The sequence below is a fragment of the Rhipicephalus sanguineus genome, chromosome 4 (assembly GCF_013339695.2).
Source record: "Rhipicephalus sanguineus isolate Rsan-2018 chromosome 4, BIME_Rsan_1.4, whole genome shotgun sequence".
NCBI classification, from domain to species: domain Eukaryota; kingdom Metazoa; phylum Arthropoda; class Arachnida; order Ixodida; family Ixodidae; genus Rhipicephalus; species Rhipicephalus sanguineus.
Window position 1 is genome coordinate 187,514,811 of NC_051179.1, and position 27,671 is coordinate 187,542,481.

General features: G+C 49.5%; 1 protein-coding gene across 1 annotated transcript; it reads left to right on the forward strand.

Annotated features, from left to right (window-relative positions):
• The first annotated feature begins 7,743 nt into the window (after window positions 1-7,743).
• On the forward strand, window positions 7,744-24,752 carry LOC119391919 (uncharacterized). The gene is made up of 4 exons (XM_037659568.1): window positions 7,744-7,781; window positions 7,849-8,095; window positions 9,518-9,629; window positions 24,103-24,752. Exons 1-4 carry the CDS (start codon window positions 7,744-7,746, stop codon window positions 24,750-24,752), a joined length of 1,047 nt encoding a protein of 348 aa, XP_037515496.1.
• The last annotated feature ends 2,919 nt before the right edge of the window (window positions 24,753-27,671 follow it).

Sequence of the window (27,671 nt, forward strand, 5' to 3'; positions counted from 1 at the left end):
AATTGTAGACACTCTGCTTCTGTTGTAGAATAGCTGGTTCCGCCTTGGATAGCGACCGGCTAGCATAACGATAACCCTTTCCAGACCGTCGGCCCTCTGCACAAGGACGGCTCAGAGTCCTACGCTGCTTGCGTCGGTGTGGATTTCCGTATCGGCCTATTCGTCGAAATGCGCAAGCATCGGAGGCGTCTGCAGGCGTCGTTTCAGTTCTTGAAATCCCCCGACTTGCGCTATGCCCCACTTGAACTCCACGTCGGTCTTCGTGAGGTGAGTTAGTAGCTAGGCGATCCGTGAAAATTGCTTGACGAAGGGTCTGTAATAGGCGCACAAGTCGAGAAATTGGCGTACGGCCTTCTTGTCGGTGGGCGGCTGTTGCGAAGACAGCTGTTTTCCCGGGGTCGGGGCGAACTTCGCATCTGCTAATGACATGACCTAAGAACAGGAGCTCCCCGTACGCGAAACAGCACTTTTCTGGCTTCAGAGTGAGTCCGTACGTCTGGATTGCTTGAAGTACAGCTTCAAGGCACCGGAGGTATTCGCCGAAGTTTGAGGCAAACACAACGACGTCGTCCAAGTACACAAGGCACGTCTACCACTTCAAGCCAGTCAGCACTGTATCCATAATACGTGGAAAGTCGCAGGTGCCGCGCAAAGACCAAAGGCATGACCTTCAACTCGAACAGGCCGTCTGGCGTTAGAAAGGCAGTCTATTCCCGGTCTCTCCCGTGGAGTGCGATTTGCCATTAGCAGGTCTTGAGGTCCATCGACGAAAAGTACTTCGCTTTGGAGAGACGATCTAGGGCGTCGTCTATTCGTGAGAGGGTACACGTCTTTCTTTGTGATTTTGTTCAGGCGACGATAATCGACGCAGAAACGTAGGGCCCCATCCTTCTTCTTTACTAACGGCTGGATGATGTCGTCGCGTAGCATTTCGTCGACTTCTTTCTTAACGGCCGCCCGGTCTCGCGTCGAAACCTGGTAGGGACTATGACGGAGAGGTCGAACGTTTTCTTCTGTTATAATGCGGTGCTTGGCAAGGGGCGTTTGTCGGACACGCGATGACGAGGAGAAACAGTCCTTGTATTCCTGCAGAAGGCGTCAAAGCTGTTGCTCTTGGCGAGTGGGAAGAGTTGGGTTTACCGTCGAAGGGTGGCTCAGGTATTTCGGTAGTCGTCGTAGCTTCGTCAGAATCTGAAATGGCAAATGCATCTCTGGCGGCCAAGATTTGCTAAGTTTCTACAGCGCGACTGGATGCGGACGGAGAGGAACACACCAACAAACACACAGCGCTGACTTTGAACTGTTTCTTTTCATATGCACGTGACGCTTGTATAGACACACGCGACCAGGTGATAAACAAAAACAAGAAACAAAAGCCGGACCCAAACGCGAAGGTTTTCCGCATCACAACCAGTTGCCACCTACCTGGAGTGACGGATCCCGAACCTATTTTTCCTTATCTGACATTGACAAGGATGGCATGCTGAACACAGATATAATTCATTTAATATTTTCATATGGTTCAATAATTCGATCTTGTCAATCGATCTCTTGCTCTGTTGAGGAATGAGCACTACTTTTATCAAACATGGGAAAACAGCACATGTTTGACAGTGAATAGCAAGATGTCCGAAATAACTTTCCGTGACATTGTACTTTTGTTTCCCCTCAACCACTGATTCACACAACGACCGGTCTGGGAATGTACACACGTGAACATGGCAGCTGGACGGACATAAATTACGTCTTTAACCGCAAGCCATGAACGTCTCGCTATATTTAGTGGGACGACGAAGTATTTCTTTTTCAGCGTTCACTCGCCTGCAAAGTCCTGCAGTCGCACGGACGCAGAAAAGCAACGTCCACACCGGCCTTCTCGCAATCCATTTTAGATTGTGAGATATGATGTGCATGTAGGGCACTACTGCAAGCCTTTACTTCGCGTGTCACTCTGACGCTCACTCGGATTTGACCGGTACTTTTTTGCTCACGCGTTCTGCCACCGCCGACAACAGTCTCGTGGGTTAAGCGGAAGTCGCACAGACGCTTGGCCTGGCCCAACAAATTTTCTTCAATCTTATGCTCACAAGACTTCAGCAAGGAATTAAGAAAACACGACTGAATTACAGCACATTTGACTAACTTAGAGTGCGCCGATGCAAATGGCAACACAGGCTTGTTATCTCAGGGCTCGTAGCTCCAACAAACACTCTTGGACAGCAATACAGCCCTATGTGTAAAAATCTTATGAAATGGTTCTTCGAGACTTCATGCGTTAATAAGAGAGGGATCTGTGTGTGTTTGCGAGTTCCTCTCTGTCCGCGTCCAGTCACGCTGTAGAAACTTAGCATCATCATCAGGCACTCGAAGAACAACAGGAAGGAGTCTTATCCTCGGTTGCGAGTGCGCGCTCAATATGCAGCAGATAGCTATGCTATCAGTAGTTTTGCCAGCGTTATGCCAAGCTACATGAGGCGACGGCAGCAGCCCTTACGAAAAATGTCTGCATGGCCCATATATGTTTTCTATACGGTCATATATGATCAATTAAGAGTAGATATGAAGTCATATATGGCCATATAGGAATTTATAAAATGGTATAGAGGGGTTCATATAAACCGATATGCTGCCATATACGGCTTCACATAAGTTCATGTACTGCCATATATACTGAGTATATGCGTATGGGGAATTTATAAGGTTATAAAATGCCAAATATGAGTGTACTCATGTGCATATAAAGGCTCTTAAAAGATAATAATAATAATATCTGGGGTTTAAACGTCCCAAAACGACGATATGATTATGAGAGACGCCGTAGTGGAGGGCTCCGGAAATTTCGACCACCTGGGTTCTTTAACGTGCACCTAAATCTAAGTACACGGGCCTCAAACATTTCGCCTCCATCGAAATGCCGCCGCCGTGGCATATAAAGGCTCTTATAGGCTGTGTATTCCCATATGTGGATGCCCATCGGCTATGAATGTAAATCTGAAAAACAAATCGTAAAAATAAGGGCAATGAAGCATTTGCTCGCTGCCTTCGTAATTACGTTTTCTATGATGGGATACCCCCTGAGATGACTAGACATAGCAATTACGACATTATTTAAACAAATAAATAATTAACTTTTTATTAGCAGAGAGACGCGATGGGTTCAAATGGAAAATTGATGTCCTTCCTGCGAAAAGACCATGCCTCTTTAGACATCTTGAGAAACCGGCCTCTCGTAATTATTGCGGAGCAATGAAATTCAACCAAATTCACCGGCGAAACCGAAACTGCAACTTCGATGAGCGCGAGTGGCAGACGACCAGAATGACGTCACTATTCACGACGGCGATTGTAGTGGTGTTAGTTCTGCATTTGTTAACGTACGTGCGCACACGTGCTCTAATTGCAAACGAAATCCGCACAACACGAAGCGAAGTCAATTAATCGATGGCTGGTAAAACAAGCTCACTCATTCTGGAGGTCTCGGAAAAGTATGGTAGTTGCGCTCTGCCAAGTTTCGGCTTCGCCTGCGAAATTGGTAAGATTTCATTATTTGCTAGTATTTACCAGCGGCTGCTTTTGCAAACCAAAAAGCGGCAACGGGCTCTTCGCAGGAAGGGCTGTAATTTTCCAATTTGACGGCGCTACTTGTCTCCACTAATTAAAAAGTTAAATAACTCAATTGATTTGACTGCTGTCGTAATTTATGCCCTCTACTCAGCTTATTATGCTTGCCGCACAAAAAAAAGTAATATGAAGGCAGCATGACGATATCTCATAATTTTTTTTCTGAGGCTTTTTGGACACATCTCTTCAAACACCTGTATTAGGTCTTATAAAGTCGTATGCTGTCATACATGAATGTAATTTAGGCCTTATATAAGGCCCACCTGAATTGATATAGATGTATATGAGGCCCTTTATGAGCATTATAATGTTGCCGACTGCACCACAAGATGCACACACACATATGTTGTGCGTGTATATACCTGTGTTTGTAATTTGAGCGCGGAAACATCTTCGGCAGGCATGGCATTAAATATTAGGAAGTTTAACATCACGCATAAATCACTTATGAGTTGATAGTACAGCCGAAGTAGAGGGTTTTTCAAAATTATGTTTTCATTTATTATAAAGGCTGCGATCATGGGTAAACATAGACTTAACAGGTATTTTTCAAACTTTCCCACACTACATTTATACTAATGCACTTGACATGTTTCAGCGCAAATTTTTCTAACTTCCGTAGCAGCGACTTGCCAACAGTCATTATGCATACTCATTGTATACACACTCTAAAATTCTGATAAATTCCAAGGTCTAAACTTCTTTTTCTCCTCAAAATAACAAACTATCTTCTCCTCCTGGTCCAATACTTGCTCCTATTAACTATGAAATTAACCAGATACCATCACCCTGAATCCTTAACTTCATGTCTTTTTCTGACAAGTCGAACGCACTACATTCTTATTCATAAAGTTTGTTGACTTGATAGACCTGATCCATATTTGATATGTTAACTTTGCAATCGAGATGTTAGTGTTTGTTTTTCTTCTTTTGGAATATTTGTAGGCTACTTTTGTTGTTTTACTCCTCGTGCCTGGGCCCACGTGAGTCTGCAGTGTATTGTAAATAATAAATGAAATACGTATACATATTCGAAGTGAACCGCTCCATCTAAACAAATATTTCACTTCCAGACTCTTTCTCATGAGTAATACAGACAAAACGTTGCTATATGCTTGCTTTGTTAAGAAGCCGCCACTTTCCTTTGCAATTATATCCACTGTCACTTTAGTTATGTTTAGGTAATATTCTTCGTACCTAATCTAAATCAATGCAAATCTAACAATATACATGTAAAAGCAGCTTTTCATTGTTACATAAGCGCCTTATATTAGCTAGTAGTAGCGATACATGTACGGAAAAATATTCAAAAAGGAACATTAAAGAATTCCTTGAACGCACATGGCATATCAATGAATATGTGGAATACGATAGAAGTATCATTGTAATATTTGCAAATATGGAGCAGAATAAAATTCATTATGTAGCATTGTACTGGAATTTTTTATCTACAAACTGGCCTACATTCAGGTATCCCCCAGTCTGTATGTCAAGGAGCAGTTATTGTCTTACTTTCCTGGCTCTTGCAAATACACGAGTTTAGTGCAGCATTACACTCAGCAGAAGACGTCATAGTAAGGTCATGTAAACTACAATGAAAGGAATACATAAAAAACCACCGGTAAGGCAAAATAATTATCTGGCATTGAAATAGCGATTATACGATTAGCTACTAATAAGACAGGACGAATATTAGACCATCACATGGATTGAAGGCGAAATCTAACTGAGTGTGTAAAGAGGGGTCACTGCACAGAACAAAAACTGTTTTATTGAAACTCCGCTGCACGATATGGTATTCTTGGCATCTAACAAGGTTGAGTTTAGCCGAGCAGTTGAATTCGCAAGGAAAAAATTTGCCGGAGTTCTGCGGGAATTTCTAACATATCAAGCAAATATAGCCAGGGTTTCGTACAGTGTGCACATGGCAGATTTACGGTTCAGGTAAGTTGCACTTCTAGTAAAAGGTTCAGCAAGCTTTGCACTTGGAAAATTCAGAGTTAGAGTTCTAGTCGCAGCTGTCAAGGATTCAGTAGCCCAGAAGCACAGCAGCTAGAGAGGATTTAGAGTCCCAACACCCTTGGTATAATAAGTTGTGCGTCATACATCGGAGGTCAAGGGCTTGTTACCCCGCATGCTTGAAAAGCTAAGTTTGTGCCCCTATATACTTAAGAGGTTGCCTGCTTGATACCCAAGGCACTGGAAGGTGAAGTGTGTGTTTGTACTTAATATTTCAAATGTTCAATATCCTACATGTTGAGGTGGTCGAGGGTTCAATGCCTCGCATGATTGGATGATTTCAGACTAGAGATGTGCGCCGGACCCAAAATCACCGGTGGCGGCACATTGGTGTTTCCACCTCCAGCGGCGGCGCGGCGCGGAGGCGGGGGGGGTGGACGGAGGGGGGAGGGCGAATCAGTGAACGCGATAAGTACACGCCGTAATGTTACATAACGAGGCTAGCAGCTAACTCATTTTGCTCTGATCTCACTTAACTCTACAAAACACTGGTGTATGGCAATATGGCCGCTCCCGGGAGAGAAGCGGTTTTCGGTCAGTTTGTCGTATCAGTGGTCCGAGCGCGAAGGAGTGAGATCACAGCGCGTAGAAGGTATACGAGCCGTTCGCTGGGGGATGTCTGCCGAAATAGTGCGCGTGCCAGCGCTCTCGACGGCGCCCTTAAAGTCAAAGTTCACAAATGCTGCTCGAGTTACGCAGTCCCTCTCCCCAGACATCTTTCCTGCTCCTTCGATCGACAAATGAAGGGCGGGGGCGTTTGCTTCTGTTTGAGGAACAATCGACGGCAGGCCTCGCTGGCGGGTTGATGTTATTCCGTAGGACGGAGATGGCCAGCTTGTTTCATCTCTCCTTTAGCCATATTCCTTGCCAATGCTAGCGAGCTTTTACTCCCGGGTAGAACATACAATGCGCGGAGCGATGTTATCGATTTAGAGTTTATACGGAACATAACGGCGACGGTGAAAACCTCTCCTGAGTGTCCATACAATTGCTAACGCAATAAAAAATATACAAAAGACCGCGGAAGCGGGCTCGCCTTTTACCTGGAAAGCTGCATCGTCTCCGCTGTAAAGAATGCGTCCGTGGGAAGAATCATATAATCCGGCGCCTTTTTCCATTGGTTTTGTCCTCGCCTTCAAACCCTTCTTACAGGAGACATCTCCTCGCCACTTATTTCTTCATAAAGCACGCGTACAATGTCAGCACTAAGCGTTGACGCATATTGCCACGCGCTTAATATGCCAGCGAGAAAGAGGCAGACGAAGACGCAGTAGCTCTCGCGCCAGTGCCTTTGTTTTGGCTGTGCTGTGCCGACCCCGTTCGGGAATTGGGGCCTTGTATCGCCGCCTTGTGCACGTCGCCTTTGTATTAAACGTGACATTTTATTGGTGGAGGTGCTGGGTAATCTCACCTATGCAACAGACCCCTTCCAGTAGCAGGAACGCGAACCAGACACCGGAACTTACGCCAGTACACCGTGCTAGCCGGAGAATTCGGGGACTGGCCCCCGAGATTGTGCCCCGCTGTACAACTTCAACGTCGACAGGTATGGAGGATACTACTGCGCTCACCCCTGCTGCCATCCCTGCTGCTGCAGCTGCAGCTGCAGGTGCACCCGCTTATTACACACTGCAAAAACCGCGCGTGCCGAGTCCCTTCCGTGGTGGTCTTTTTGAAGACGTGGAAGACTGGCTGGCTGAGTTCGAGCACGTAGCGGATTTCAATGGGTGGGACGAAGACGCGAAACTCAGGAACGTCTACTTCAGTCTTCTGGATGGTGCTCGTACATGGTTCCAGAACCGCAAGGGCCTCCTAACATCATGGACGCGAGTTCTGTCGCAGGCTCCTCGAGACGTACTCCAGCCCTGATCGTCGAGAGCGAGCTGAATGGGCCCTCCAGTCCCGCATTCAGATGCCTAATGAAGATGTGGCTATGTACGTGGAGGATATGGTCCATCTGTTCAACCGAGCCAATCCCAAACTATGCCTGAAGACAAGAAGCTAGCGACACTTGATGCAAGGTGTGAAAGAGCAGCTCTTTGGTGGACTCATTCGTAGTGCCGCCTAAGACGGTTGCGGAGTTCCTCAGCTGAAGCCGTCGCCATGGAGAAGGCGCTGCAGCAGCGGAACCAGTATGATCGGCATGTGAATGCTACCTATACTACCGGCCTAGGATCATTCCCGACTGACGTGGAAACGCTTCGGCAGCTTATACTGTTCGGTTGTCCGCGACGAACTGCAACAGTTGCACCAGGCGCAGCAGCAGCCTACCCCTAACTGCATCGCCAGCATCATACGTGAAGAAGTGCAGCATGCGCTCGACGCGCATCGTCGCGAAGCACCTGTTCAGGTTCCTGCACCACTTCAGGCATTCACACCTTCAAGTGAACCTCGACGTGTGAGTTACGCCGACGATTTGAGACGCACCGTCCCGTCGTCGGTGACACCACCTCCGGTGAGGCTTCCAGCACGCCAGTTATGCCGACACATTCGACACATCTCACCTGCAACAGTGCCGCTATCGGCAGCAACCCCGTATGCCACACTTCAGTCTGCACAGGCGGTTTCCTTATTTTGAGGACACTCGGCCCGCCGCGCGTAAATCCGACATTTGGCGCATGCCGGACCGACGACCGCTCTGCTACCACTGTGGTGAGGCGGGTCACGTGTACCGAGAGTGCCAGTACCGGCGACTTGGCCTTCAGGGTTTTCCTGCCAATTCACCCCGTCCCCGGTTCGGACAGCGACCACCCGAAATTGAAGATTTTATCGCTCGGCAGCGGTCTACCACCCAGGCGTCAGTCGCGTTCACCATCACCACGGTCGCCATCCTATTCGGGCAACAGGAGTCGCATGCCGCAAGGACGATCTCCGAGCCCTCACCTGGAAAACTGACGCCAGCGACCTTTCGAGGCGAGGCCGCTGATTATCGACGTGATGAAGACCTCGACCTCCAATCGACGAGACATCGGACCGACGGAAATTCGAGGACGCATGTATCTCAGCCTGGCGACATTTCTAATGGACATACCTGTGCTTATCGACGGTCGGAATGTAACTGCTCTAGTAGATACTGGCGCTGACTACTCGATTATTAGCGGAAAATTGGCCAGCCTACTGCAAGAAAGTTATCCTGCCTTGGACAGGGTCCCACGTACGCACTGCTGGAGGACATGTTGTCACGCCGCTTGGTGTGTGCACTGCGAGGCTACAATACGAAGTTCCACGTTTTTGGTCAGCTCCCTCGTGCTACGCGAATGCTCCCGCGAATTAATTCTCGGAATGGACTTTCTTCGGGAATACGGTGCCATAATCGACCTACGCAGACGCTGCATTTCCTTTTCTACAGTCAAGGCTACGTCAAAGGACACCTGCTGCCGTACAGCCGCCCTTCGTGTTTCCGACGACAGTGTGACAATACCACCTCGTGCAAGTATCATGATTCAGGTGACTTCCGAAGGAACAAGTGATGGTGAAACACTGGCAGAGTGCAACGTCTCCCTGTTGCTGGCGCTTGGAATTTCTGTGGCACGAGGCATCGTTGACATTAGGAACGGTCAAGCCGAGGTCATGATCACGAATTTCACAAATGAGCATCGTCATCTGTTCCGTGGCACTGCCGTCGCCTACGCTGAAGCCTTGGAGGACGTCATTGAGAGTTTTACGTGTGAAGACAGTAGCCGCGATGGACAAGCCGTAACAGATGTGACATCAACGACGCACTGTCAGAAGAGCACAAGAAGGCCTTGCGAGAGCTGTTAATTGAATTCAGGACGTGCTTTGCTCAATCGTCTAAAGTGAGTACACCAATCACGCAGCACAGGATAATCACGATGACGCAAGACCTATCCACCAACAGCCATACCGTGTCTCGCAGAAAGAACGCGCAGCCATTAAGGAGCAAGTCAAGGAAATGATCGACGATGGCGTTATCCAGCCTTCGAACAGTCCGTGGTCATCACCCATCGTCCTGGTCAAGAAGAAGGATGGTACGCTTCGCTTCTGTGTCGATTACAGAAAGCTCAACAACGTCACAAAAAAAGACGTTTATCCGCTACCAGCGTATTGATGACTCTCTTGACCGGCTACGGCGAGCGAAGTATTTTCTTCCCTTGATTTGAAGAGTGGCTATTGGCAAATCGAGGTTGATGAACGCGACCGTGAAAAAACAGCCTTTGTCACGCCGGATGGCCTCTATGAATTTCGAGTGCTCCCGTTTGGTCTCTGCTCTGCGCCAGCTACCTTCCAACGCATGATGGACACTGTGTTAGCCGACTTAAAGTGGCAAAGCTGCCTTGTCTACTTAGATGACGTGGTCGTATTTTCAGCCAGCTTCTCCGAACATCTGAAGCGACTACGACAAGTACTCGAGGCAATCCGGTCGGCTAACCTTACGTTAAAGCCACAGAAATGCCACTTTGGCTACGAAGAACTGAAGTTCCTTGGGCATCTTGTGAGCGCGGAAGGCGTTCGTCCTGACCCCGAGAAAACCACCGCTGTAGCAGCCTTCCCGACTCCTGCCGATAAGAAAAGTGTTCGGCGGTTCCTTGGGCTATGTGCATACTACCGGCGCTTTATAGGCAATTTTTCGAAAATTGCCGAACCACTTACTCGACTCACTAGAGCCGACACACCATTCGTTTGGAGCTCTGAACAAGAAACTGCATTCACCGAGCTTCGCCATCGCCTGGCATCACCTCCTGTTCTTGGGCACTTCGACGAGGAAGCCGAAACAGAAATTCACACCGACGCCAGTAACATCGGTCTGGGCGCGGTACTCGTACAGCGGCAGGAGGGAGTTGAAAGAGTCATCGCTTACGCAAGTCGCACCCTATCACGCCCGGAGTCCAACTACAGTACCACGGAGAAGGAGTGCCTTGCCGTCGTATGGGCACTTGCTAAGTTTCGACCGTACCTCTATGGCCGCCCATTCAAGATAGTGACGGATCATCACTCGCTGTGCTGGCTCGCGAACTTAAGAGACCCTTCCGGACGACTAGCACGGTGGAGCTTACGTCTGCAGGAGTACAACGTCACTATCTTGTATAAGTCAGGTCACGCACACGAAGATGCAGACACGTTATCACGCGCGCCAGTTGAACCTCCCGCTCAACACCTCGAAGATGACTGCCCTTTTCTTGGAGCCGTAAGCATAACAGACTTAGCTACACAGCAGCGAGCAGACGCTGGATTGCGACCTATAATGGAACATCTAGAAGGCCGCAACGTATCTCTGCCCCCGAATATCGCTCGCGGATTGTCATCCTTTTGTTTGCGACAGGGCGTGCTGTACAAGAAGAACGCTGCTGCCAGCAACAAAACTTATCTACTGGTCGTTCCAGCAGGGCTTCGTGACGAAATTCTATTTGCCTGCCACGACGAACCTTCATCTGGCCACCTGGGCATCACCCGAACCCTCGTTAGGGTACACAAGTCATACTACTGGCCGAAACTTGCCGCTTGCGTTAAACAATACGTTCAAGCCTGCCGCGAATGCCAGCGCCGAAAGTCCCCATCTGTTAAGCCTGCGGGGTTACTTAACCCTATCCAGCCACCCAGAACACCCTTTGATCAAGTCGGCATGGACCTCCTGGGCCCGTTTCCCTTGTCGTCTTCGGGAAACAAGTGGATAATCGTCGCTACAGATTATTTAACCCGCTACGCTGAAACGAAGGCTCTTCCCAAAGGCACAGCTTCCGAAGTCGCTCAGTTTTTCGCAGAGAGCGTTCTACTACGCCACGGCGCTCCATCCTGCGTCATCACAGACTGAGGAACGGCGTTTACGGCAAGGCTCCTTGAGCAGGTTTTTCAGCTAAGTTGCACCACGCATCACAAGACAACAGCCTATCACCCACAGACAAACGGATTGACCGAAAGGCTGAACAAAACGATGACTGATATGCTGTCTATGTACATAGACGTACAGCACAAGACGTGGGATGAGGTGCTGCCTTACGTAACATTCGCGTACAATACCGCTACGCAAGAGACCACACGCTTCACGCCGTTTCGTCTCCTATACGGTCGTGATGTCCAGACGATGTTGGATGCAATGCTCCCCTGCGACATTGACAACATCGACAATCTTGACGAAGATGCTGAGTGTTTTGTGCAACGAGCCGAGGAAGCACGCCAACTGGCCCGCGTGAACATCAAGAAACAACAGGACGTCGACACATGGCGCTACAACCACAGACAAGTCGCCACAGACAAGTCGATTACCAACCGGGTGACCAAGTGTTGGTATGGGCCCCCGTGCGCCGCAAAGGTCTTTCTGAAAAGCTTCTCAGTCGGTATTTCGGCCCTTACAAAGTGCTACGACGAGTGAGCGACGTCAACTACGAAGTCCTTCCGTTGTTAGTCGGCGTTTGTGGTGTCCTGACTTCTTTCTTGTGTCCGTGTTTGCACGCCCTGTCTTTTTAGAGTAAAAGTGTGGTAAACCTTGGGCGAAAACCGTGAAAGCGTTGTTTGTAGGCAGCTTTACGTACCCTTATATGAATTAAAAGGATTAACATTTTCGTGACCGCGGAAAAATCGGTTGTTTTTGGCTAGTCTAGGAAATATTTTTTCCCTGCCAAAGAATTATAATTGATGCTAAAGTGTAGGGTATCAAATGATAGAGGAAGAATTGGTCTTTCCAACAGTATTAATTTCAAACAACGGTTTTGTTTCTAATAAAATAAAAAAAATATCAAACAAAGAAAAATGCATCAAAAAGAAAGATTGATAAAAACATCAATGCTACTCTGCAAAGGTTAAACATTAAAAAAATCGAAATATATGTTTTGAACGCAAAGCCCTCGTAGAATAATAGTGGAAATATAAGCTCTGTAAGTACAAAGATTATTTACATAAATACAAGAATATAGGCACTAGTGCCTATCAGGCCTCCGCGCGATGCAGGTTCTCGACGCGGTGAAACAAAGGCTGGCTGCGCATGTTTCGGGAAAAAATTTTTTTTTTCTGTTCAGCTTTCCTAGCATAGTTTGCAGTTCTGGTACTTTTCAATTTTCCTGTGCATTTGTTGAAATGAACAGTGTAGCCTGTTCCAAATCTGCAAAAATCCATAATCGTACTCTCATTTCACCTATTTCTCGCTCATATACTGCCGAATACCATACCGACCTTCACATTTCACCATTTTCTCATTCACTGAAAGGTTCCGACGGGGTTAAAAGATAGCGTAGAAAAATCGTTCATGTGTTGCAACAGAGAAGACACGTGGTGAAGATTCTCGTGGGATGCGACGGTCGTCTTCTTCAGATCAGAGACACTCAAGAAGCCTTGAACCTTTTCCGTGGCATCACTGACGGTAGACGAAGGTCTGGAAATACGTGTCGTCGACCCCAACACCAATGCAAGCATGGGACTTCAACGATTACCATGTACACATGGAGTGAGACGAACTTGCTCATCTTCTCTACGGTAACATCCCTCCATGGATCCGTCCCTCTCACTGTATGTTGGCTTTTCGAAAGTATGCGTCCACGCATACTTATCTGTGTGGTTGCATGTCTCTCTGACGACTTCTGCGCAAAAAACAACATGAAGACGCCGCCGCGCAGCACGCCGGAGCGTTGGGTCAAAGTCCGCTCCGCGACGTCTTCGCGAAGAGAACTGCGCTCTTTCTGCAGCCGGCGCCAAATGCTCCCGCCCGAATGAAGTTAACACCTTGCAGATAAGAGCTGTTGTGTTTAGAACGCACCGGATACGTTTACATCGACGCGCGGCAGCGATAAAACGACCCGAGGAGAAGACGAAACTTACCGGCGGATAGCTGCTGATGTTCCAGGGAGGTTTGATGCACTTCCGCCGTCCGTACGACTTCGCCTGGTGAATTGAAGTCATGTTTCGTGTCTGTGCTGCTACCATCATCCAGAGATTCCCGCTCATATTAATCGGAATCCGTCGAAATTCCCCGTTTCTGTGGAGCACCCGCGAGCGGCGTCGACGCGAAGTCTGAAACAACGAGCGCTCACCTACCCGACTGCGAACGAGCTTTAAAAATCTCCCCGCGGTGGTAAAAACAAACTCGCAAACAAAACTGATAAAAAACATGTTATTTTATGCTCTGTATTGCGTGAGCTGTCCAGAACCGCTCAGAGAGTGCCAAAACTTGATCTTGAAGTCATCGATAACATACTATCGATGGGAATAGGCGCGGTCACGAAAGTGTTAAAAGGTTTATTGAAGGTAACACGACAGAATTCTTACAGGAACCGATCATTAGCGAGTCTTACACCTTTTCAGTGTGAACTAATATGATACCAGACGCCACCAACCCTTTGATGATTATATATGGGTTTTATTGGCGCAAGGGCCATGCTTGGCCAAAGAGCGCCATGAAAAATGATAAAGGAGTAACAATGGTCCGTGGTTTACGATGGTCTGAAAGGGAGGTGAGCTATGATAATGTTACGTGGCTGTATAGGGGCCTAAAATTCCGTGCCCTAGGGCGGCTAAAACATATGGATATTAAAATTATCAGAGTGACGTGATGTGTGCAGTGAGGATCAATGACAAGTGGTCATGATAATGAAACTACAGAAAGATGGAGACGGCACGAATGCTTCATCAACAGCCCTTGTGTCCAAGGGCCGTGAGGCAGGTGCTATTTTAATGTAGCCACCGCAGCAGCAACCGCTAATCAGAGGTCGTGCTACGGGTTGCCTGAAAACATGATGTGAAAACTATTTACATCCCTTAAAAACGCGAACAAGGATTCGTATTTAAAAAGCGGTTCCCTACCTATGAACATCGCTGGATGCAATGGTACTTGGTGTCGGCGGGAAAACGGAAACAGTGGGAAGCGCATTTATCACACACAGGTGGATCACCATCGGACAAAAGGTATGCATGTGTGCTGTGGGTGTGTCCTATTTGAAGCCTAGTAAGTGTTACTTGTGTGAGGCGTGACCTGGATACTGGTGGCCAATATCCAAGATTCGGCTTGATGACATGTCCTTTATTTTGGGTTTGCTTATCCCATAAACGCTGCTAACAGGGTGTCGGAACGGAACAAAAACCGAAAACGAAAATTGATATTTTTGACCGGAACGAAAACGTAACCGAAACTTTATTATTTCGTTCTGGAGTGAAACCGAAATTTTTTCAATTGTTTTTTGGTTCACGAGAAAACTTCGCAATCCGGAACAACTGAGCTCATGCAACGTGAGCAGTTATGAATATCTCAGGGTACAGTATTAGTGCGTACCTCAGGCAGGAATTCCAAAGCAAAGATATGTTGAAATTGTGCGAAAAACGAAAACAGTGGCAACCAGAGATGTTTATATTAACGCAAGTTGACTTTCGCGCGCCTGTCATGCAGGTAAAAGTGGAGAGGGCATTGTCGGCGCTGAAGTTTGTTACAGCGAAAGCTGTTATGAGATCACAACAGCTGACTTTGGCACCATAGTTGTCCGCCGCCGCCGGTGTCCGTGACCGCTATCGCGTGATATAAGAAAAAATTAAATGAGAAACGAATTTCTAGGATCGGATGGGATTTTAACCAGCGCCCTCTGTGTGGCAGTCGGGTCTTCTACGAGAGTGCCACGCTGGTGCTTGTAACTCCTTCACAAAAACACTCTATACAGGTGTCATGTCGGGCAAGGAATCGCGTTAACATAATATAGCATGGCAGAAGAGGAAAATAACATCCAGTCATCAGACAATGCTAATAGCGCAAAGAGTGTGTGCTTTAATGCAGGGCTTAAGACAGGGGGAGCTCGGGAGGGCCCGGCCCCCCTTCCATTTCTTAAGGAGGGGCTGTATGTATGTGTGTATGTACGTACATAGGTCGCCTCCCTCTGAGAGCCCCCCTCCAATGAAGGGAGACTTTAAGCGCTGCTTTAATGCTTCCCATCAGTGTTGCGGAGTTGCCCCACCAGAATTGGAGTAACTCCAGAATCATTCCACATTTTCCCGATCCCGGAATGGAATGGGGACAACGCTTGGAGGAATGGAATGAGAATGGAATTAAGCGCCTTTTGCACGGAACGGAATGGGAATAGAATTACGTCTTTTTCCGAAAACAGAGCACGTTTTCTTCTGCGTCCTGTCTTTCAAACTTCAAACATTAGTAAGTCAGAGCCTCGAAATTAACAATAAAGCAGTATTTTTAACCCATATATGCCCAAACTAAAAAAAAATGACAAAATATTTTTTTTTCACAAAAAGTGTTCTTCTACTCTCAAAAGAAAGCACAAGTTCTTTATTTACTGCCAGGTAAACACAACACTGTTTTTCAAGCCATCCTATACACCTTTTCACAGGAGCAGCCTCGAACCATTGAGCTGCAGGGGTAGAGGGTATGCTCTCAGTGTTGCCATCGTGCTTTGGGCTGCGCCACTGCTGTGTTTGTGTTGCTTCGGTACGCGTTTGTGTGGCTGTGTTGTGCACCCGTCTCCGATACGAAGTGACTACCATGGCAGAAAATTTACTGAATTTGCATAGCAAGTCGTCTGGCCATCACTGTGTTGTGTACGAGTGAACGAACAAGCAGCAGAAGAGAAATCTTTTAGGTGCAATCGTGTGTCCACAGCACAGTACGCCACGCGATGAGTGCAAGTGTGGCATGTTCGCGCTGCGTCGTTTTCCTTCATCGCCTGAATTGCGGCATCAGTGGGTGGCTTCAGTAAATCAGAAGAACTTCCACAGTCGCCATCGTCACGCCTCTCTTCCCGGTATTTCGTTGGCGGCAAGAAATCCGACGAGAACATCGTTCCCTCGCAGCATCCTGGATAGGAAGGTACGCAAGCCACTGATGACTCACCTAGTAACTCGTAAGAATGTTACGGATTCGTACTTCATATCGTCCATAACACAGCGGCCTACACGGCTGCAAACTCCTCCTTGTCCGGTTACGCATTGTTACGTTTGGCCTTAAAATTCGTCGAGGCAGACGCCATTGAGTGTGCAGCTATCTACCAGAATGCTGTCTCCCCCCCCCCCGTATCGGCGCTTAGACGGAGGCAGGAATGCCGATTCTTCCTGGAGGAGCTTTTGCCGGGCGAGCGGACATGTCACCGTGGATGGATTTCCCAGAAAAAGGACGTCGGAATTCGGAGACCCCTTTTTGGCTTGTTGTTCTCTGCGTGAGATAGCACCGCGGAAGGGATTCTCAGCCAGCCACATCTGCCTTCTACCCCTCCCGCAGCAGGGAAAATTAACCTGCGCCGGAGGGAGCGGTCTGCGTGTTTTCCGGAATTCGACACACCCGCTTTATCGTGCGTTTTGGTCAGCGTGGGACTGCGCCGTTGAAGACGCTCCCATCAACCCAGGTGGGGCCTTCACCCGAGGAAGCCATCATTCAACGCTTCTTCCGAGTATTACTGGCAGGGGAAGCGGAGGTCATCGGCCCTTTCCCCTTTGGACGGAAACTCCTCGCCGACCTTCTCACCTACGAGTCTTCGGGGCGTGGCGAGTGTATTGTGTGACTCTTTGCCTCCTTTCGGGAGGCCGGACGCCAGGACGACAGGTCACCGGATTGGCGGGAGACGCTGACACCGGTTTGCCTGTGCTTCTGCAGTGACGGTTTCGGGGCTATAAAAGCCGAGGACTTTTGACGTTATTTCTCTGCTCTCTCTTTTCACTCCAATCTCTTAACCATGTAAATAAATCTACGTTCCTTCTTGAAAGAACGCGCCTCCTCACTGGGAAATCATCGGCTATGGGGACGGACGGCGGGAGCCAGCTACCGTAACGAGACCCGCCGAACCCCACTCCTAACAACTGGTTGGCAGCGGTGGGATGGACCTTGCGACATGGTGCTGCGTTTGTGGTGAGTGCTTGGTCTTTGCTATGACTTTCCAGGCTTCATTTTGCATTTACACTTGAGTAGTGTAGAAGCTGGATTGTGTTTTTGTGGGTTAGGTAGATCACCTAGTTATGCGTAACGAGTGAGTTTGAGGGATCACCTAATTATGTGTGAGCAGGACCAAAGCAAAGCGGCAGTCATGGATTTGAGGACGATGCTGAAAGATGAGCTTTTGTTTGTGTGCGAGCATCTCGGCATCAAAGTAGATAATAAAATGGCAAGGACAAATATGTGGAAGCTGATTATTAGGGAGTCCAGTGAGGAGGACATTAACTGCGCGTTGATAGCTTTCAAAAGGTTTGAAGAGCGAGAAAAGAGAAGAGAGGAGAGAGAAAAACAAGAGAAGAACGCGAGCGAGCCTTAGACGAAGAGATTGGAAGGTTGGAGCGTAAAGTTGAGGCAATGCGGCGGAGAAGTCAGACGTCCGCAGAGGTTGCGCACGAAAGGTGCGAAGAAGTGGCGAGTGCGGTGCACTTTAAAGCCACAGAGAAAGCCGCTCCTTGTGAGATACCACCAGGTAAAGGTACGCGTCTCTACGAGTGCGACATGCGCACGGAGCCTTCTGCGGAGAAAACCGAGAGACAGGTCGCGGATAGTGAAACCGCGCCTGATAAATGTATGCGTTTCTCTCATTGTGCGAAGGCCGAGCAAATGGAAGACGAGACCGCGGCTGGTATCGAGTATGAAAGGATTCCGAAAGGCACTCCGTGTGGGACCGAGCCTAGTTCCAGCCGCCCTAATAGGGTCATCGAGGAGTTGGAGACTTCCCTCGCACCCCAACACGTGAATGGCCTTCCGGAAGTCGAAGGAGAAGAGGACAACGCTAGTCCTAAACGTAGCGGTGACGCGACGCTCCAGAAAGACAGTACTATCGGAGAGGGCCTCTCTAAAAAAGTTCCTTTTGATAGCGGAGGAAATATCCCAGAGTGTGAGAGGGTAGAGAGCCATACTGTCGAGAAGGGCCCAGCTGTAGTTTTTGCAAATGAGAGCACAGATCAATTGGCCCGACAGTGCAACGGAGCGGAGAAGTCGATTGATTTAAGCAAGAGAGAAAGTGGCGCACAAGCATCCATGAGTTGTGAAGATGCCGACGTCGCAATCCAGAGTAAAGTCCACCGTAATCGGGGAAATGTTCGCAAACGTCGCCGCAAAAGAAAAAAGCGGACTCGTGCGGCGCCGCGAAGTGTTGAGACAGGTGGCACACGGCAGAGCGAAACACAGGACAGGCGAGCGGGTAGTTTGAGAAAACGCCCTTTGAGGCGTACAGTCGGGTGCAAGCGACCGCCGCAGCGCAGAAAGAAAAAGGACAGGTCATCGGGCAGTTCAGGGAAACGTCCTTCGGGGCGCGCAGCAAGGTGCAAGCGGCGAAAGAGGGGAAGCGGGGGAGAACAATGCGCATCCCCACGACGGAGGGTGCCTTCGACAGGTACAAGTTTGCGGGGACAACCATGTCGAGGTATTCCTAGACGCAAGGCAGGAGGAGCAGAGCGCCGGGCGAGAGCAAACAAAAGGAGAGGACTGCCACTCTTTCCCCCGCGTCTCTGGCATCCCCTTCGCCTTTGTGAAGGAAGCAGTCTGATTTCCCGAACGAGGCGTGACGGAGAAATACAGCTAATGGCGCGCGCTCATTGTAGTCTCTGGCGATCTAAAATGCCGCCAAGACCGCGACCGCCACGAGTACGACTAAAAAGGGGAAGAAACCTGTAAGCTTGTCGGAGAATGTGTTCGTCAAAAGAACTTTTTTTTTGTAAGGTTATTCTAGTTTGATGTAGTGTTCTTTTGTCATCTCCGCGACTAGTTTGTTTAGCTAAGCAGTTTTTTACTTTCGGGTATTTTTAAGCGATGTATGTGTTTCTTTTATTGAGCCTATAAGCATTGTGCGAAATAGTTGTGGGCGCAATATTATGAGTAACTTGTGCGGAAGCAGTGACCCGCACGGAAGTGAGCTGACCGCGTAAGATCGAGTCACGGTAGTCATATGTGAAAATTGGTACGACCGCTAATTGTGAAGCAGTGGTAGCGTTTGTCGAGCGGAACCGAATTTCACTTGTTTATGTTTTTATGTATAGCGCGAAGTAGTATACTGTCACCCATTTTAAGGGAGCAAATGAGCAATTTTGAGGAAGGTTTTAGAGTAAAACCAAAGCGGTTTTTGAAATGCTCAGGTTTGGCGCTGAATGTGGCTATTTTCATGGACCACTGTCAGGATTGACAAGCATGTTGGGCCTGATATTCAGCACGAATCTAACGCAGATTACGTCAGGTGCTCCCGAGGTGTACGGCATCAAGAGTTATTTTCTTTGCGTGTTGTTTTTCGTTAACATTTAGGTTCTGTCGCGTGTTTAGAGAAGTTGAGTTTCTAGGGATGTGGCGTACGGTTAGTGATGCGTGTTAATGTTTCAGCGCTCTATGAATGCGAGCAGTGTAGAGCTAAAGAGCACAGCAGAGCGCAGTGCGTTCTTTATCAGAGTGGCTCTCAGGGACGGGTGGCATTGACCACACAGCCTGTTAGTACGCGATATTTATTCCCTCTGTTTTGTTTACTTTTATTGATGACTTACTGGTCGTGTGATCACGCAAGCTAAGCGTTACGCTTTACCGAACATTAAGGATAGGGACACGTTTCAGACAGTTGTATGACGCAGCTGAATCTGTTGTGAAAGTGTTTGAGTACGTCAGGTTGTGTCTCAAGTAGGTAATAGCGGCTACGTTTTGAGTTTGTTTTCAGTGAGCGTAGAGAATACGCACAGATATCTTGTGTAGATTTTAGTCAGTCTTCATGTGAAAGTTGTGTTGGTTGTTTTTCGTGTAGTTAGATATGAGAAGGTAACGCTACATAGCAGTGCGGATGGTAGGAGCAGACGTGTTTTAAAATTGGTTGTTTCAGGGATCTAGAGCCAGATTATATCTGCTTTTGGTGTTGTTTTGCTTGGACGGCAAAATGATCCCTCTTGTAGGCATCTCCTCATCCATGAGTGTTGTAGCTTTGGCGGCACGAAATTCTGCCAAAATTTTAAAGTAGCGGGTTTTTCATTTCTTTGTGTGTCTTGAGAAGCCTGGAGAGTTTTTAGCGAGTCCAAGGCGCTTGATCGCGGCGTGGCATTGTGTTGTGTGGTTCGCTTTGCTGCTGTCGATCATTGTGAGGTGGTTTGGGAGTTTGTTGGGAGTTCGCAGTTGCGGTTCCAAGCCAGGACGTCGCCCTCATCACCAGCCTTTCTCTTCGTGCCCAGCGGTTGTGAGCGCTGGCCAGCCGAGATTTTCCGGGCGGCAGAGGAGCTGTTACGTTTGGCCTTAAAATTCGTCGAGGCAGACGCCATTGAGTGTGCAGCTTGTGATAATATTAGTTTGCCGTTCCGGCGCCCGGGGGCGTCGATGTTGCAAGGAAATAAATACGGCGCACATGACCGGCCAGTCATGTGTGTAACCCGCCAACGTACGTGTGTGTGATTTGGTCCGGTGACCGGCATGGCCCAGGACTACCCGGTTATCACAAGTGGCGACGAGGGTGGGACCTGCTGGTAGGCGTCTTGCAAGTCAAGCTTTGTGAACTTCTTGCCCCCTGTAAGCCGCGCAAAAAGTTCCTCAATCCTAGGAATGGGGTAGGACTCGACGACTGTCACCGGGTTTATGGTAGTCTTAAAATCGCCGCAGACCCGAACCCGGCCGTCGCGCTTCAATACAGGAACGATGGGCGCGGCCCACTGAGACGTTTTCACCGGTTTGATAACGCCTTCCCGTTCCATCCTCTGTAGTTCTTCAAAAACGCGATCACGCAAAGCAAATGGTATCGGACGTGCCTTGACAAAACGTGGCTTCGCGCCCTTTTGTACGGATATAGAAGCTGCAACGCCGTGAAACGTGCCAAGCTGCTCCGAAAAAACTTCGTGATATTGGCTTACCAGGTCTTCCGTAAACTTCACGACGTTGACTCCCTCCGTCTGAGCGATGCCTAGCTTGAAGGCCTTCATCCAGCTTCGTCCAAACAGCGTAGGACACGCCCCTTTCACGACAAATAGTGGCAGCTGGCGCTCCTTGTCGCCAAGTTTGACCAATGCTTCCAGCTTTCCCTGGACGCGTTTCATGTCGCCGAAAAAACTTCTCAGCTGCACACTCGATGGCTCCAACGGCACCGACGGAAAAAGCTCGGCGAACTTGCCTTCATCAATGGTCGACACACTTGCGCCGGTGTCCAACTCCATATCGAGCGTTACGCCGTTATCTTCAACCGCTATGCGCATTGGCTCCGAACTAGCTGTGTGAAGCGTCCACAAGTCGAAAACTTCGGGCTCTTCAGCAGAGACAGGCAGGTCGCCCAGGTTGTTCACGCGACTAGACCGGCTGCGACTAGACTGGCTCCGGTCGACATTTCTACTCCCCGGCTGAACTCTGCAAACTCTTGCAAGGTGCCCTTTTTGACGGCAGTTGTGACAGATCGTGTTGCCGTGCCTACACGAACGCGTAGAATGACCTCCCCCGCAACGAAAGCAACAGCAATCATTTTTCCCCGAGGCGACAACGTTCGCTTGCTCCGGAGCTTCGTCAGATAGTAGCTGTGCTTGCTGACGGCTCAATGCGCGTGAATCTTTACGCGCAGCTTCCATCGCTACGACGGTGTCCTTCGCAGTTTCGAAGGTTAAACACGTCGTTCCAGCAGCCGTGTTTGCATGGTTACGTCATTGATTCCGCTGACTATCTGGTCGCGCAACATGCGCTCTCGAAATGTTGCGAATTGCAGTCTTCGGCTAACTTCTTCAACGAGGCAATGTAGTCACTTACGGTCTCCCCCTCTTTTCGATGCCTTGAGAAAAACTTGAAACTTGCCACTACTTCTGATACGCGGGGGGCGTAGTGCTTGCCAAGTGTAGTAAAAATTTCGGTCAGTCCTGCTTGGGCGGGCCTGCTTGGTGCTAGGAGGCCTCGTAGCAGAGAATAAGTCTCTGGACCGCAGCATGTCAAAAATACAGCTGTCTGCTTGTCGCTCGGGATGTCGTTCGCGATGAAGTACAGCTCGGCCCGCTCACGGTATTCCGCCCACTCCGATGTACTCGGGTCGAACGAATCCAGCTTCCCCACGACAGGCATGACGACTTGCGATTGTGCTGTGCCCGTGCGGTTCGTCAGTCCCATCTTCGTCGCCACTTGTGATGTTGGAGCAGGTCCCACTCGATGAGAAGTGCCAAGAGCTAGTCACCATTAACACTCCGAGGGGGTTATACCGATTCACAAGGCTGCCGTTCGGGGTTTCATCAGCTCCAGCTATATTTCAGCGAGAGATGGAAAATCTTTTGCACGACCTTGACCATGTCGTAGTGTACTTTGACGATATTCTGGTCACAGGAACCAGTGACAAAGAGCATTGGGAGAACTTGGGCCGAGTGTTGGATCGCCTGAAAACCGCGGGACTGCGGCTGAAGTTATCCAAATGCGAATTCTTGAAACCAGAAGTCCAGTACTTGGGTCATATCATTAGTGCGGCTGGGCTGCGTCCAAACCCGGCTAAGACTGAAGCAGTGCTGGAAGCCCCCGCACCCCGAGCGGTCAAGGAACTTCAGAGTTACCTCGGGTTGGTTAATTTTTACAGAAGATTCTTGCCAAACCTTTCTGCCGTGTTACAGCCGCTCAATAGTTTGTTGGCGTCGGGAACACCGTGGCGCTGGGAAACTGATGAAGAGCAGGCATTTCGGAGAAGCAAGGAGCTATTGGCCTCTGCTGCTATATTGGCACACTTTGACCCAGGAAAGCCAACTGTGCTTGTCACTGATGCCTCTCCCTTCGGTATTGGAGCAGTACTGGCGCAGCGAGAGCCATCTGGAGAAGAGCGCCCCATTGGTTTTGCTTCCCGCAGCCTGGCAACCGCAGAGAAAAACTACAGCCAATTAGACAAGGAGGCATTGAGCCTTGTATTTGGCGTTACAAAGTTCAGGCAGTACTTATGGGGCCGGCATTTCGAGGCCGTCACAGATCACAAACCGCTGCTCGGCCTGCTCGCAGCAGACAAACCAGTTCCCGAATCCTGTTCTCCGAGAGTGCTAAGGTGGGCCTTGCTGCTGTCGGGGTACAGTTACGACCTGAAGTATAGGCCGGGTTCACTAATTGCACATGCCGATGGGTTAAGCCGGCTACCTCTGCCAACTGCCGAATTTGTTGTTGACTGCCCTGCCGAAGTGTTAATGCTCGAAGGAGCATACCCGGGGGTACTGTCGTCAAATGCTGTTGCGGCAGCTACCTCCAGAGACCCGGTGCTGTCGAAAGTAAGAGCAGCGTTGTGGTCAGGCTGCCAGACAACCTAGGGTCAGAGGGAAGACCCTACGAGACGCGCTTTCATGAGATGAGTGTGCAAGGGAATTGTCTATTGTGGGGCAACAGAGTCATTGTTCCAAAATCCTTACAAAGGGAAGTCCTCCAGTTGCTGCATGAGAGTCATCCAGGACTGTCCAAAATGAAGGCAGTTGCGCGTAGCCATGTGTGGTGGCCTAGCTTGGATAACGACATAGCGATAACCATTCAAAGGTGCCGTATGTGCCAGGAGCATCAAAGAGTGTCACGACCAGTGCCTGTCATGCCCTGGCCGTTCCCGGAGAAACCGTGGTCACGGCTGCATGTGGACTATGCCGGTCCTTACAGGAACACCTATTTTTTTATCGCAGTCGATGCTTTCTCTAAGTGGATTGAAGTGTTCCCGGTCTCGACACCCTCGGCTGAAGCAACTATTTCCTGCATGCGAATTATGTTCGCAAACCAAGGCCTTCCAGATGTGGTCGTGTCGGATAATGGGCCAGCATTTACCAGTGAGCTCTACTCCACATTCCTCAAGAAAAACGGGGTGAGGCGAATGCTGGTGCCACCGTATCATCCAGCGTCTAACGGTGCTGCAGAGCGGGCAGTGCAGACGGTCAAAAACAAGTTGCGGAAGGCTGGCCCTGGAGATATTCGCACTCAAATTGCCCGCATGCTCCTGACTTACAGGTCAACGCCTCACGAGGTCACGGGTTGCTGTCCGTCGGAGCTGTTGTTGGGGCGGAAGCTGAGGACTGCGTTGGACCTGCTACACCCAGACCTCAGGACTAAGGTGCTACAGAAGCAACTTAAGCAGAAAATCAGATGCGACCAAGGAACAAGACCCAGGGTTTTGGGTCACCCTGGTGACCAGGTGTTCGCAAGGAACTTCCGTCCAGGTCCTGCGTGGCTCCCTGCAGTCGTCACCGAACAACGCACTTCGTCCATGGATGTTCTACTGGAGGACGGACGGCGTTTAACTCGACATCTGGATCACATCCGCCAGCCCCTGAGGAACTAAGTGCAGACAACCAAGAGTCGGGCAGCCCAGTAGCTACAGGTCTGGCTCCAAGCTTGGACGTGGGTCAGAGGCAGCTAACTCCGGATCGCCTTCACGACACCGAGTCTAGGCAAGATCCCAGGGAAGACGTGGCGAGGGAAACGGAACTTGCTGTCACAACACCCAGTACTCCTGTCCTGCGTCGAAGTGCCAGAATTCGACGACCAGTATCGCGCTACTCACCTTGAACAAATTGTTTGCATCCATTAATAAAGGGGGGAGGGATGTGATAATATTAGTTTGCCGTTCCGGCGCCCGGGGGCGTCGATGTTGCAAGGAAATAAATACGGCGCACATGACCGGCCAGTCATGTGTGTAACCCGCCAACGTACGTGTGTGTGATTTGGTCCGGTGACCGGCATGGCCCAGGACTACCCGGTTATCACACAGCTATCTACCAGAATGCTGTCTCCCCCCCAACGTATCGGCGGTTAGACGGAGGCAGGAATGCCGATTCTTCCTGGAGGAGCTTTTGCCGGGCGAGCGGACATGTCGCCGTGGATGGATTTCCCAGAAAAAGGACGTCGGAATTCGGAGACCCCTTTTTGGCTTGTTGTTCTCTGCGTGAGATAGCACCGCGGAAGGGATTCTCAGCCAGCCACATCTGCCTTCTACCCCTCCCGCAGCAGGGAAAATTAACCTGCGCCGGAGGGAGCGGTCTGCGTGTTTTCCGGAATTCGACACACCCGCTTTATCGTGCGTTTTGGTCAGCGTGGGACTGCGCCGTTGAAGACGCTCCCATCAACCCAGGTGGGGCCTTCACCCGAGGAAGCCATCATTCAACGCTTCTTCCGAGTATTACTGGCAGGGGAAGCGGAGGTCATCGGCCCTTTCCCCTTTGGACGGAAACTCCTCGCCGACCTCCTCACCTACGAGTCTTCGGGGCGTGGCGAGTGTATTGTGTGACTCTTTGCCTCCTTTCGGGAGGCCGGACGCCAAGACGACAGGTCACCGGATTGGCGGGAGACGCTGACACCGGTTTGCCTGTGCTTCTGCAGTGACGGTTTCGGGGCTATAAAAGCCGAGGACTTTTGACGTTATTTCTCTGCTCTCTCTTTTCACTCCAATCTCTTAACCATGTAAATAAATATACGTTCCTTCTTGAAAGAACGCGCCTCCTCACTGGGAAATCATCGGCTATGGGGACGGACGGCGGGAGCCAGCTACCGTAACGAGACCCGCCGAACCCCACTCCTTACAGCATGTGCAGCCTGCGCGCACTGTACTTCACCGAAGGGCCTCACGGAAACCCACGTGCGATGGGGCCTACTGTTCACTGCTTGCGATGGTGTCACATTCCCCTTCACCAGCACGACTTTTTCCTTCACATTGTGCGCCAGCGACTGACCCACCCAGCCAGACTGCACGTAGTTGTGCGACTCCAGTGCCTCGTAGTTGCACACCTGGCAAAGACCCCTCGCATTCGCCTCAACAATGTTCACTCGCAGTATTTCTGGCCACTCACACGTCCTCAACCTAGTCTTCGACGTCGTTGGGGTGAATGTAGGTCAAGGTATCTGTGAAGAAGGATTGTGCGGTGTTTACAGTTTACAGCTGACAAACTTAGGCGCCGCGAACGAGTATGCACGGAGGTGTGAAATTGATGAATAAGCCGCAGACTTTTAGTACGCCAGTAAAGGAAAGCAGTAGACAGCTGCAAGAACACTCTAGTTACCAATTATTAACACTTCACGCCATGATCGACCGTCACAGACGCGCAGCTCATTCTTGCGTTGCAAGCGCAAATGCGCGCCGCTGAAAGGTTCAGACAGCGATGAATCGGTCAGTAGCAGCGATGACATCGAACAAAACAGTCTAAAGAAACTAAAAATCAGCAAACACAGGCTTTAGCAGAGATCTCACACCAACGGATAGCGCGCCGGTTCGAGTACGTGCAGCCCAAGATGGCGATTTGGCCAATCTTGCACGTTAGACGGCGCGCATTTCAATATGGCGCCCTCCTGGCGTGAGAATTTGAAAAGGTGTATACATAGAGGACATTGGGCATTAGGGGTGCCATGTGCGGCTGTGGTAAGCCTTGAAACATTTCACGTGCACACCTACATTGCACTTCTTCATCTCCATGATGTATTTCATACAAAGCACGCGTTTGCCCGGAGAAAGCGGTCGGCATTTCACGTGCACTTCTTGCTCTCCATGACGTCTTTCACACAAAGCACGCGTTTGCCCGGAGAAAGCAGTCAGTACGTGGCAGCATGAAAAGCAAGCAATGTCTAGGCTTGCACACGTTGAGAATGAGGCCTGCTTGATGTGCTGTAGGTGGCGCTAGTCATCAGCTAAAGAAATAGCGATGTTAGAGTGCATCAAAGAAGCGTCCTATATGTAGGACACTGGGCATATATGGGTTAAAATGGCTTGGCTAATTACAAGCACGGTACATTTTTAAGCAACGCGCCTACTACAAACCGAGGCATAAGTTAGTGTACGAACAAATGCACTATCCCAGCAGATACAGAAGGGAGAAAACAAATTATTTCTGCGCGTTGGTTCCCATTGATACCCCCACACGAAAGTGGCAAATACTCTATGCGCAGCCTGATCTTTATCTCATGAGCAGTTTAGTACCTGACACACGTAAATAACCTTTGCGACAAAGAAGGCATTGCATAAATGCCCACAGGTGAACACAGAAAGTTCTCCTCACCCCATCAATGCTTGTGAGGTGCGCTTGACAAGCATGAGTGCTGACGAGCAGTGCGGCCCAGTGTTCCGTATTCGATGCAAAGGCACAAGGTGCCCGAGCGGTGCACTGTTCCAATTAATGCCAGCAGATATAGAGGGTTTTCTTCCCCATTAACGAAATCTTCGTTTTCTCCATATTCCCAACCGCTCCAGACGCGTGGCAAAACTGCTTAGCCT

Bases quoted from the DNA above. Each gene is read 5' to 3' on its own strand.
- LOC119391919 (XM_037659568.1), top strand. From the start codon at position 7,744: ATGGAGAAGGCGCTGCAGCAGCGGAACCAGTATGATCG. The intron at 7,782-7,848 runs GCATGTGAATGC...ACGCTTCGGCAG, and splicing joins CAGCGGAACCAGTATGATCG to CTTATACTGTTCGGTTGTCC. The intron at 8,096-9,517 runs GTGAGGCTTCCA...CGTGTCTCGCAG, and splicing joins CGTCGGTGACACCACCTCCG to AAAGAACGCGCAGCCATTAA.